The sequence below is a fragment of the Sceloporus undulatus genome, chromosome 1 (genome assembly GCF_019175285.1).
Source record: "Sceloporus undulatus isolate JIND9_A2432 ecotype Alabama chromosome 1, SceUnd_v1.1, whole genome shotgun sequence".
In the NCBI taxonomy this organism is placed as follows: Eukaryota; Metazoa; Chordata; class Lepidosauria; order Squamata; family Phrynosomatidae; genus Sceloporus; species Sceloporus undulatus.
In genome coordinates, this window is record NC_056522.1 from 139,484,291 (window position 1) to 139,497,367 (window position 13,077).

General features: G+C 36.0%; 1 protein-coding gene across 2 annotated transcripts in view; it reads right to left on the reverse strand.

The window, feature by feature from the left end:
* CSMD1 (CUB and Sushi multiple domains 1) overlaps positions 1-13,077 on the reverse strand; it is a 1,231,469-nt gene that overhangs the window by 67,186 nt on the left and 1,151,206 nt on the right. For both annotated transcript variants that reach the window (XM_042480556.1, XM_042480547.1), the window contains exons 51-54: positions 12,653-12,847; positions 11,589-11,762; positions 6,057-6,230; positions 520-693 (exon numbers count right to left, since the gene is read on the reverse strand). In XM_042480556.1, the coding sequence (XP_042336490.1) occupies positions 520-693; positions 6,057-6,230; positions 11,589-11,762; positions 12,653-12,847 (717 nt within the window). The remainder of the gene's footprint in view (positions 1-519; positions 694-6,056; positions 6,231-11,588; positions 11,763-12,652; positions 12,848-13,077) is intronic.

Genomic DNA, 13,077 nt, shown 5'->3' on the forward strand with positions numbered 1-13,077 from the left:
CCATTACTGAGCTATCTCACTCCTGAGATTAAAACAACAACAACCCTTAATCTGCACAGGATTGCTAATTTAATCATGGAAGGTACACCTGCATGTGACGAAATCTTTCTGTTTATTTTACTTATTTATTTTATATCCCACCTTTCCCTGGGGATGGAACTCAAGGCTGCTCACATCAAGTTAACAAAAAGTACACTAAAAACCTATTTGATACAAAAGTTTAAAAAGCATTCAATGAAAGGTTCCTTTTTTAAAACAAACCCACCACATTGCAATTAAAAACACATTATAGCTTTGCAAAATGATATAAGTATAGTATATCCCATCTAAAAATAACTTCAGCCACAATAACTTAAATTCCAAAGGCCTCTCTAAATAAAAGGTCCTCCTTGCCAGTCAGCAGAAAGAGAGTATGCCATGGTTCCTCTACTCCAAGATAACTATTCAATTCTTTCAGGAAGGAAGGAGTATACAAGAATCAAATGGCGAAGGGAGATCAACAGCATAGCGTTTTCTTACCTCGACATGTAGGTAAGGAACTGCTCCACTGTCCATTGCTCCGGCATTGAGCTTGGGAGGCACCCTGTAGTAAATAGCCAGTATTGCAGGTGAAGTTGACAACGTCATTCAAGTTGAACTCACTGCCATTGGTCATTCCATGAGCAGGGTTTCCAGGATGACCACATGTGATTGCTGTTAAAAGCAAAGCAACGCAAAACAAAACAAAACAAAAACCCCATAAAATAAACTGGTAGTGTTGTATCTTCACAATATGTTACATACATTTATATTTAAAAAGGAGGAAGTAAGGGGAATGGGGAGAGAAAAAGAAATGTGGCAGCACCTTTAAGACTAACTGGTTTTTATTTTCACATAAGCTTTAGTGGGTATAAACTTCACTCTGTACTGTACTGCATCTGAAGTGGGTTTATATCCATGAAAGGGCACGTGAAAATTAATTCAGTCTTAAAGGTGCTGTCACAGTTCTTTCTCCCCCTTCTTCCTTCCTCCTTTTTATGCTACAGATTGAGAAATCAGTTATAGATTAAAACACTGGGTACATACAAATCTATCTTGACTTCAAGGCTTCTCTGCTTATTTGTAAGGAGGAGGCAAAAGGATCTACTTTTGCCTCCTCTTTAGAATATCCTTGCAAAAGGATATATACCTGAGATTGCTGACTTCAGTAAAGTGACTGGCAAAGGTGGATGGAAAAACCTCTCAGTTGGCATGTACATAGGGATATAGATTAAGATATTTGATACAGCCTACTGCTCATAAAGAGCTTGTCCACACAGACAAAAAAGCAGTTTCACCTCATTTCGAGCCTCAACTGATGCATAAGGCCAAAATGAGGTGGAACCTGGATGAAGCCATGCTCCAGAGTGAAAAACCGGAGCAAAATAATGCCCCTTTGTTTTGTTCTAATGTGGAAAGGGTACACTATTGCACCAGTCTGTAGACAGCACAATGCGAGTGTGGGAATGTGGGAAGGCCCAGCAAGCTTATGGAAACTGTCTGGAATATGGATCCTGGACCTGGTGAGACACAGCCATTGCTCACCCTATGGTGTTTTTCTTTTATCAAGCATACCGGTGTACGAGAGGTCAGATGCACACATTCAACCCATCACATACTCCATCAAGCGGATTATGACAAACATGGCAGATTTGTGAATGTTCAAGTCCCGTTATACATAATGGCATAGTAAAATGGTGTCCCTTATATGAAGTGGCAAAATCAAGGTTTGATTTTTGGAATTTATATTTTTAAACATATTTTTCAAGCTGTGGATGGTTGGATTTGTGGATAAGGAATCTGTGGATACAGAGGGCCATGTACCTAAATAGACAAAAATAACATGCAAGGGGAATGGTCTGATAGAGCCAGCCTTTGTTTGCTGTAGCCTAGAATCAACAAAGTTATCTGAGATGATAAAATTGTGAGGGGGGGGGGACTAAGTAGGAAATGGATTAGTTAAAAGTAAACAATTTCTTAAATTGACTAGAGATTTTAAATGCACTGAATATGTAACAAATAGAACATGGTTGACTACATTTTAGAAATATATTTTTTTAAAAAGTCATACAAAAGAATTAGGTACAATATATAGGAATTGTCTTGCTAGATCAGATCTAGATTCCATCTAGTACAGCATTATTATTATTTTTTTGTCCAGAAGGATAAGTTATAAAATAGAAATTATGATGGTGGTTGACTCCTATTGTTTATAGTGAAAATTGGGTAATCAGAGACATGTAGCCTTAGATTCCATTTTTAGTTACTGTAATTTATAGCTACTGAGAGATCACTCATCCTATGTGATTTGAACTTACCTCATAACATGTTGAAGGCTTTGTTACCTGACACTTTCCTCATCATGAATCCTACAATTTAGTGAACTGTCAGAATAAATTTTATGTGGTATGCTGTTACAATGCAAAAATTGAGATTGTCTTTAAAAATTGGAAATAGTGAAAGACACTTGTATTTAGATTATTGCCCTTTCCAGCAAATGCATATTCCAGTCAGTCAGGTCCTGTTTACACCCCTCATTACTCTTGACAGATGCTGTGTTTTGCGATGCCTCCCAGAAACAAAAGGTCTTAGCCCTTGTGTCTAGTCTTACCACATCATCATTATTGTTGTCACACATTGCCAGGCTCTTGACAGATCAAACCTTTGCAACTGTTGTGTTTACAGCACAGAAAAATATTGCAACTGCAATGTTTTCTTCCATATTCTTGCTAGTCTTGATGCAATAAGGCTAGTAAATTATTTGTATTATCAAGATGTTTTAATCATGTCACAGCTTTCATAACTCTGAGCAAACATAGCCCTGAGTCTTACGTGATTAAATGCTTTACTTTTTAAAGTCCTGGTTACAGTTATGTTAAGGCATCAGTGAAGTGTGATCAAGGTTAAAACACTTTACGACTTTAAACCACTACAGTATAATGCAATTAATAAACTATTTAGTTCCCTGTATCAAATGGAAAACTGTAACTATGTGTTTTTTATTGCACTGAAAATATTAGACCTATTAAAGTAGAAAAATGGCATATTTATATCCAGTATGGAATGGATCTGGACTTGGATCACCCATGATTTCTACCTTAAAATAATAATACAGATATTACAATTGTCAGCTACAGGATTAGTTGAGAACATACTGATGCACATTAATCTCCAAATGCTAAAGACAAACAATGAAACAGCAAGACAGGAACAATGCCAGACTAACAAAGTAGAGCCATTAGAGTTAGGAAAAAAAAAATTTCCAGGTGTGTTTGCACACAAAGGAATGGTAAAGCTATAAAATCAAACAGGGCAATATCAGAGCAGAGCAAATACTACTGACAGGTATTTTTTCCAGTCTTGGTTTACTAACAAATTAAGAATGTTTTTGAACTGTGTGCTTTAAAAATAAATACTTCCAAAGCCACATGATTATTTATGCATTGACTTAAATGAAAATGAGCCTAAATAGAGTATATTATTATTATTATATTATTATTATTATTATTATTATTATTATTATTATTATTATTATTGTTGTTGTTGTTGTTGTTATTTAAGGCCAAGCTATTATTTATTTATTTTATTTATTTATACCCCACCTCCCACCTTCCTCCTCAAGCTGGCTAACAAAATTTAAAATAATCCAATTTAAAACAGTACAAAACAATAAAAATTCAAAGTTTAAAAAACAATTACATAATTTCAAAAGTTAAAAACATTACATGTTAAAATTTAAAAACTCTTTATAAAACTGACAGCACCCATGTCGGTGTGAGAAAACCTGGCAGAATAAAAATGTTTTTATCTGCTGCCAAAACAAAACCAGGGATGGAGTCAGCCTGGCCTCTGAAGGGAGGAAATTTCAGAGCCTGGGAGCAGCCCCAGAGAAAGCCCTCTCTCGTTCCCACCAAACACACTTTAGAGGGTGGTGGAACATAAAGGAGGGCCTTTCCAGATGATTTTAGTGTTCTAATTGATTCGTAAAAGGGAGATAGCTCCTTCAAATAGCCTGGACCCAGATGTTATAGGGCTTTGTAGGTCAAAACCAGCACTTTAAATTATGCCCAGAAATGGACCAGCAGCATATGGAGCTGTTGCAGTTAACAACCTGGCTGCAGCTCTTTGGGCCAACTGAAATTTCTGAGCACTTTTCAAAGGCAGTCCCATGTAGAGCACATTACAGCAATCCAAATGGGATATAACCAAGGCATGTGCCACCGTGGCCTGATCTGACTTCTCCAGGAATAGGCGCAGTTGCTGCACGAGTTTTAGCAGTGCAAAAGCACTCGTGGTCACCGCTGATACCTGGGTCTCCAGGCTCAATGCTGAATGCAGGAGTACTCCCAAACTGTATGAAGGCATAAATTGAACTCTATTTCAACATGACCATCACTGAGCTTAGTAATGACACAATGTTTTAATCCTTTTAATGGTAGCTGATGAGTCTGATGTCAGTGGGGCTGAGAATTTGCTTTGCCTTTTTATCCACACTTCAAAAAATATACTACATGTTGAACACTATCCCCAAAATAGTTTCAGCTAGCTCCTTTAAAGGAAAACAAAGAGTAGCCATCCTGGATTTCCTCCCAGGGGAAAGTCAGCTTACAAGTAAATATAATATAATATAATATAATATAATATAATATAATATAATGGATACCATGGGCAGCCAAAAAGACAAACAGATTATGTTGGAAATCTGGAGTCCAAGATGACTAAGCTAAGGCTGTTGTACTTTGGTTACATCATGAGACAGCACAACTGATTAATAAATAAATAAATAATGCTGGGAAAGGTGGAGAGAAGCAGAAAGAGAGGAAGGCCACATGCCAAATGGATGGACTCTATCAAGAAGGCCACAGGTATGAATTTACAGGAACTTAAGGAGATCAGTGAAGGTTGGGTAATCTTGGAGATGTCTCATCCACAGGATCGTCATGAGTCAAGATCAACTTGAGGACCATTTACAATAAATAAATAAATAAATAAATAAATGGTTTGCCACTCTGCTGATACTGGAGCCACCATCTGCCATTGAATCCTGTTACATAAGCTTGAAAATGAGCTTATGAAGATTTGGGCAACTATATTATAACATGTAGAAAATATAGATAGATTTTTTTTGCTTCTTTCTTCTTTCTTTCTTTTGCATCATGTCTTATATCTCCCAACAACGGATTCAAGGGAGTTGTTCTACCCATCAGTCATATTTTGAATTTGTAAGGTATGTACAAATAATGATAATCAGTATATTATCATTATACTGATACAGCCATATTTCTCTATATTGTTACACAACATATGCAGTGAAGTAAAGAGATATGAAGATATGATCTGGGCTCTTCCAGATCATTATTTCATTACTTGAACAATTACACTGGACTATCTCTGGAATACTAGTAAACACAGATGCAAAAGAGTATCAAGGCTCTCTTTTTTAGAAGTCTCAAAAAGGAAATAAAGAGCACCTTCAGAGCCTAAACATATGCTACAGAATCAAATAGGCTGAATTTCCCTTATCCAAAACAACCAGAAGTGTCTTGGGTTTTAAGGTATTTCAGATTTTGTAATATTTGATTATTCAAATATTTTGGAGAAGGACCCAAATCTTAACAGGAAAATCATTTACCGTATATTTCATATATAAATTTTACATATAGCCTGAAGATAGTTTTATACACAATATTTTAAATAATTTTGTGTAAGAAACAAGGTTTGTGTATACTGAACCATCAGAAAGCAAAGGTGTGCCAATCTCATCCACCTATGTGGATAATTTAGAGTTTTAAAATATTTTAGATTTCAGAATTCCTGATAATGAGACTCAACCTGTATTTCACAGAACAGACACCATAGAATAGCTTTCAGGACCCAGATTTCAGGCTATGGGCTAATATGATAGATGGAGCTATTCCAAAATGCAGCAGCCTAGCAACACTATCATGACAGTGTTTGCTCCCTTGCTTCTCAGTTTTGATCTTATGAAAACTATTCATTTTGGTCTACAATTATTTAATGGGGCAGGTGTTACTTACAGACACAAACTGGTGTTTGCCCAGACCACTTGTGGTCTTGCAAGCATATCCGAACTGACGTCCCAACAAGTCGAAACCCTGGATTACACTGATACACCACAGTGTCACGATAGCTGAAACCATCTCCACTAATGTGGCCATTTACAATTGGATCTGGCGAACCACAATGTCCAGCTAGAAAGGAAGGAGAGAACAAAAGAACACATACACTAAGGAGACACAGATGTGAAAATTCACTTAAGCTTATTCAGAAGATAATAATAAATAAGAATAATAGTAAACAAGAAAACCACCTTAAACCTTGATCACCCCGTGAGCTAAATCTGCTAGATTGAAAACATTGCTGTTATCCTTTAATCCTTTATCTGCAGTGCTCCCTTCAACCAATATGTACTTATACATTTTTCAAGAGTAGCAGTCTTGGCCCCTTGCTACAGACTGCCAAGCTGTTTGTAATGATGTGCAGTAACTGGGAATTAATTTATATTTGGGCAGCTATGATACTGATTCCAAAGTACATGGTCCTTGGGCAAATACAGATTTCAAGATATAGATTTCAAATGCCAGCACCCAATTTTAGGTATTTAGCAATATTAACTTTCTATTTAGTTCTATAGAACTGGATAATGCTTGGTCAGTTTAAATTCAAAGATTTCTATATTTAATTTTGTTCCTCAAGACACAAACAGCTGAAATGCAATAGCTATAACGAAGTCAGACCTATTAAAATATAGAAGATCTCATGCTGACTGAGAAGTACTAATTTGGAACATGGTATTATTATTTCTATCTGAATGAAAACTTAAAAGGCTTGTGCATGATCCATGTGATTCATTTCATTTACAGATCATGTCACTTACTGCATTTAATAATTTCCTGTCATTTTGAACCTGGCTAAATTAAATACCCTGACAGTTCAAAAACTCTAGGAGCAATGCAATAAAACACCCAATATATGTAATCTTCCAATCAAGCCAAATTGGGCCCTAAGTATATTAAAGAAGCTGTTAGCTATCTACTTTTATAAACTATACTTTCAGGAACTTAAAAAAAAAACCCACCAAGATTAACTGGCTCAAGATTGGGCCAGCATTATCATTATATGCTGTAATATATTTAAAATATGGACACACCCATATTGAAATTCTTGTTTTAAGAGATCTACCAACACAAATCACTTCTTAGCCTTTTGGCTAAGATCATGTGTAGCACTGTGTTGAAATACTTGTTCTACAAACACGAATTAGATCCCTATCAGCCTTTCATTGAGGTAATTCCTTTTCACACTATGGTGAAACTCCACATTTCACAAGAGAGAACTATTATTTCTTTTAGTCTAGATCATGCAGCTTGAAGGGAAAGCATGAGCAGATGAACAGTATTGCCTATTTTAGAAAATGGTAATAGGGCATAGAGTGAAAAGCTGGAGTGAATTACTTAAGTAAGGATATTTCCGAAGTACTCATCTGAAATTCTCCATGGCTTTTGGAGTTCTGAATGACTAAATCTTGCACAAAGTATTGTGCTGTAAATTTCAGTTCTTTTGTGTGCACCTTCTCGCACACATTGACACTGAAAAAACACTACAAAGAAGCAATTAGAGGAGATAATTTTGTGTATGTTCTAGACAGGACTTGCCTATGATCCAAACAGAGGGTGATATCTTACACTGAAATGGTAGGGAACTGTCCTATTGAAAAGGAACACATATAAACATCAGAAAAAGGGGGGACTTACAGTGTTTTTAATCAATGGGCTAAGCAGTGCACATCAATAACAAAGATCAGAAAGCCAATGGAATGAAAGCTTAAGCACTTAAAAGAAAAATCCTGGTAAGTCTAACTAATAACCTAAGAAATTATCCTGGTAACCCAGGAGTAGATTTTTTTTTAAAACAAAACAGAATGGAAATAATGAAACTGAGGGAAAGACTCATCAGAGAGCCAAAACTATGCATGACTGAAAAATTCCCTGCCATTCAAATAATTTCAGCTTCAGAAATATGACCAATATCTAGGTTTATGTAAGAAGAGCTTATTGGAGAGCTATATATACATACACATATGACCAAAGTAATTGAAATAACATGTATTGTTGATCTTCTCTCATTTTATAACCACAAAATAGTGATGTCTTTATAATGACAAACAAAATGCACAAAATACATGATGCAAACTTTCAAACTTCCACTGGCTTCTTCATCAGGCAAAGGTGTTAAAAATCATACAGAACAATATATATATATATAATGAAGATATTAGTCACAGGCCTACATGCTCTCAGTGTTGTCTTGTGGAGGATATCTATGCAAGCAATCGCCACAGAACAACCCAATGTGACTAACGTCAACATTTTTTTTTCTTTTTGTATGATTTCTAAACACCTTTGCCTGATGAAGTAGTCAGGGGAGCTTTGAAAGCTTGTGTCATTATTTTGTGCATTTTGGTTGTTCAAATAAAAGTATCACTATTTTTGTGGATTTTGGGATGTTATTGTACTTCACTCTATGGCCAACAAGACTACTCTGAATATGTTTCATTTTATATATTGTACAAAATACTTTAAAACGTTTCAGTTCATTATATTACAAGCAGCAACAACCCACTGTAAACAGCACAACATAAACATGAACCGCACTGATTTCAATAGTAGTTGTATATGAGTAGGATGCATAGGATGGCACAAAATGTTTTCTCTTTAAACTGAGGCAAGATTGTACCCAAAACACTTAAACATATAGCTATTAGTATTATTTCTTAAAGTAACATATGTTAAAGGTGAGGATACATAAGCAGGGGAGGTGTTAAATGGGAGTAAAGGACAGGGGAGAAACAAAAGTAAAAGGTGGGAGAAATAGGATCAAAATTCTGAATACAACTGTTCAACAACTTGTGTGCAAGGACAAAGAGAACTACCAACACAGAGAAACAAAAGGCCAACAAGAAGAAAGGAAGAAGAAGAATCCTGTTCCACAAGACCTCAGGAATCTAAGGGAAATTTAAACCAAGTGGGGGGGATGCTCTATGACCAACACGGGAATACACTGTATGATTAGGAAGAAATAAAATGTGATGGAAAACAATACACAGAACTATATAAATGAGATGAAAGGCTAACATATTAATTCAAGGAAGAACCATTTGAAGATGACCCACAACTTTAGAAAGTGAAGTAGAAGCTGCATTCAAAGCACTTGGGAGAAATAAATCACCAGGAACAGATGGCACACCAACAGAGTTGCTTCAAGCTACAGACACAAAATCTATTCTCATTCTAAATAAAATATATTAACAAATATGGAAAACAAAAGAATGGCCCTCTGATTAGAAATGCTCCCTATACATTCCAATCCCCAATAAAGGCAACATCAGAAATAGCAGGGACCATTGCATTAATCTCCCCTGCAAGCATAGCAACACATTTAATAACAAAGACTTTATGGTCCTGTATTTTGGAGCGTGTCTACAGCTACACTGATGTCTTTTGAAGGGCCCTGAAGAAGGCCTTTTCTCACTGAGGCTGAAACAAATTGGGCTTAAAAAAGACTGATTAAACAGTTGACCATCTCAGAGCATGTGGAGCTTGTCTCCTCAGTATTTTTTGTCTTTCAACATGTGTTTCAGTACCCTCTTCACTTCAGAAGAACAGACAAAAGGGATCATATTGCAAACATATGTTGGATGATGGAGTGCACCAAAGAATTTTGGGGAAAAAATCAGCCTGTGCTTTATAGATTATAGCAAAGCCTTTGACTGGGTAGATCATGAAAAACTATGGATCATTCTTAAAGTAATGGATGTACCACAACATTTGATTATCCTAATGTGTAACCTGTACTGAGGACAAGAGGTCATTGTTAGGACAGAATACTGAGGAACAGAATGGTTTCTGGTTGGCAAGGATATCAGGTAAGCCTCCAGACTGTGAGGAATGAGATGTGAAAACTGGAGGAAGGAACATCAACAATTCAAGATATGCAGATGACACCCTACTATTAGTAGAAAATAGTAAAGATTTGGAACTGATGAAAGTCAAGGAAGGAAGTGCAAAGACAGTTTTACAGCTGAACATTAAGAAAACAAACACTGAACACAAAAGATTTACATAACTTTAAATAAAGAAGACATTGAGAGAGTTCAATACACTCCATATTTTTGCTCAGTCAAAAACCAAAATGGAGATTGCAGTTAAGAAATCAGAAGACTAGTACTTGGAATGTAGCTATGAAGGAACTAGACAAGATATATAATTGAGATTGTGCATGTCATTGTATTTTCAATTTCTTTGTATGGTTGTGAATGCTGGAGAGTGAAGAAGGCTGCATTACAGATGGACAGACTCTGTCAAGGAAGTCACAGGTTTGATTTTGTGAGACATTAATGAGGCTGTTGATGAAAGGGTGTGTTTCTCATTCATAGGGTTGCCATAAATCAAAGTCAACTTGATCGGAGTGTTCAACCGAAGTCAACTTGGTGGCAACAACACTGTTCAAAGCTAGGATGGCATTTTGAATGTGCTTAGATACGCACCCTTCTTCCCCCTCTGTACTATTCAGAATTAAATTCAATGCAGACTCTTTGTAATCTAACATTTGAGCTGAAATGAGTGACAAATGCAATTAATTTCCAGACAGCAAATATTACTATAAAAGGAGATACAGCAAGAATGTACCCCCTCCTGCCCATCTAGCTTCTTAGCTGTTAACATGTTGATGATAATGGCAAGTTATGGATTTGTGACGTTTAAATAGGAAATGAGCAATTACTCTGACATAATCTATGCCTTTAAGGAAACAGTTTAATGAATACTAACTAATATAGTTTTGTTCATATCAGTTTCAGAAGATGTGTGTTTTATGACAGAAATCATTTATTCAGAAACTAAATTTTCTTTCTTTTTGTGTCCTAACTGTCCTTTTCATCACTTGCTAAGTTAGATTTAAAAACAATGACAAAATAAGTTGTTTGTAATTAAGTTTTCTCTTAGGATTGGTGCATATATAACAGGCTGCTGTACTAACTAAGGATGGCTAATGGTTTCATTTGCCCTAGCTCTTGGATTCTGGATCCATTATTAGCTTATTCCTTCTGGATTCTTACAGGAAACAAGAAAACCTAGAGATCTCTGTGTTATTCTTGTTTTTAAAACAGTCTCAACAAAGATAGATTGAGACCTTTCTGTAACATAGGACCAAGTCCGCAGAAAAGGCAAATTTTGATGAAACTTAAATCCCAAAGTGAACTCCTTAGAAGAACTACTCTGAGAATGGAATTTCCAATGAAGAATTCATTTCCTTTAAATAGCAAACATAAACATATAGCATCCCTTCCATATAAACTCAAACTCTCATTGCCGCAAACTGTACTCCCCAGTAGTTAATACCATGAAAGTTATCAAAAAGATAACTAGGACATCATTTATTGGAAACATATCAACCCAGTTTAGAAAATTAAAATTACATTCTTCATTCATGTTTTCCTTTTTCACATCTTAGATTTCTATCCTCTGATAAGAGGCTGTATATTTATTTACCAAGACACTGTGTTTCAGTTCCACTCCAAATTCCATTTGCTAAGCATTCGCGTACGTGAGACCCAACTAGTGTATACCCAGTGTTACAGGTGAAGATTGCTGTAGCTCCATAGACTGTCAAGGTGCCAATCTTATTTCCATTTGGTGGAGATGGAAGACTTCCACAGGAGATAACTAAGAAGGGAAAATAAAGGGTTTTTTTACACATGGTAGAAGCAACAGAGCACTGTGAAAGTTATAGTGGGGTTGGAGACATTGCATTTGAGAGGCATACTAATAGTTTAACAGTCTCAAATACTGAATGAAATCTAATTTACCAACATCAGATATATTATTCAGTTCATGTTTGAATCATGTCAGCTACTTGGGTACTCAGTTAATCTGCAATTAATTGGCTTGTTTGTTTAATTACACTTGAACATAATTGAAGTACAACTCGCAAGTCATTTAATCTGTAATCTGCTTTGGATAAGGACTCTTGAGAATGGACAAATTATTCGCTTAACAAATGTTATGCATATAATATATGCCACCAGGCCTAAAAATCAGATTTCTCTTATGATTGCAGGGCTGGAATCTGCACTCTTAGGATACTTCTTACATCCTGAAGAGTGAGCTCACTAATTCATTTCAATGAAGGAAGCAGCAACATATTCCTTTGTGCATGGAAAATTACCCCCTCTCGTTAAGAATATGGAAGTCTATGTGCCCAGGAACATCAAATATGCACCGATGTATATGCACAGTTTTAAACAGGCCCATAGAAGAACAAATACTCGGCAACTAGACTGACATTTCTGAATATCTATCTGCAGTTGAATACTAAATTAATGAACAAAGCTAACTATTTTATATGTACTGTAGTATATTTAATTAATTTACCATGTTCTTGTGAAGAGCTCATTTAGTTGAACAAGGCCAGTGCACTTCCTAATGGATTGTACTCAAATATTTTAGGAAAGGTATTATAAAATATTATAGTCCTCTACTTAGGTTGTGGTGGTAATAAAAAGGAGCTATATCTTTGGACAAGACTGGGCACTGTGCAAATAAATGTTTCTTACCCTTACACTTTGGTCTGTCATCAGCATCACTCCATGTTCCATTAGTTTTACACAGCATGAGCCTCTGACCCTCTAAATAATAGCCAGGGCTGCAGCTCAGCATGACTTGTGCTCCAAACTCATTCACTGACCCAAAAATCAGTCTCCAGATGACATGTTCTGAGAGCATACTCTCAATGCTGGGGCAAGTCACAGCTGTGAAGCAAGGACACTTCAGCATTAGCACTTCCCTTCCAACATTACTTCACAGAAGATGAATCATCATCTTATTGACAGTAGACTTTTCCCTGTGAAATTGAGCATGCTATAAACATTTCTCAAATACATGTTCTAATGCACAGCAGCTGATCTATCTTTCAACACTAGGCCTGGGAGAACCTGTTTCAATTTAGGCACAAGAAAAAAGGACAGATCCATGTTTTCTT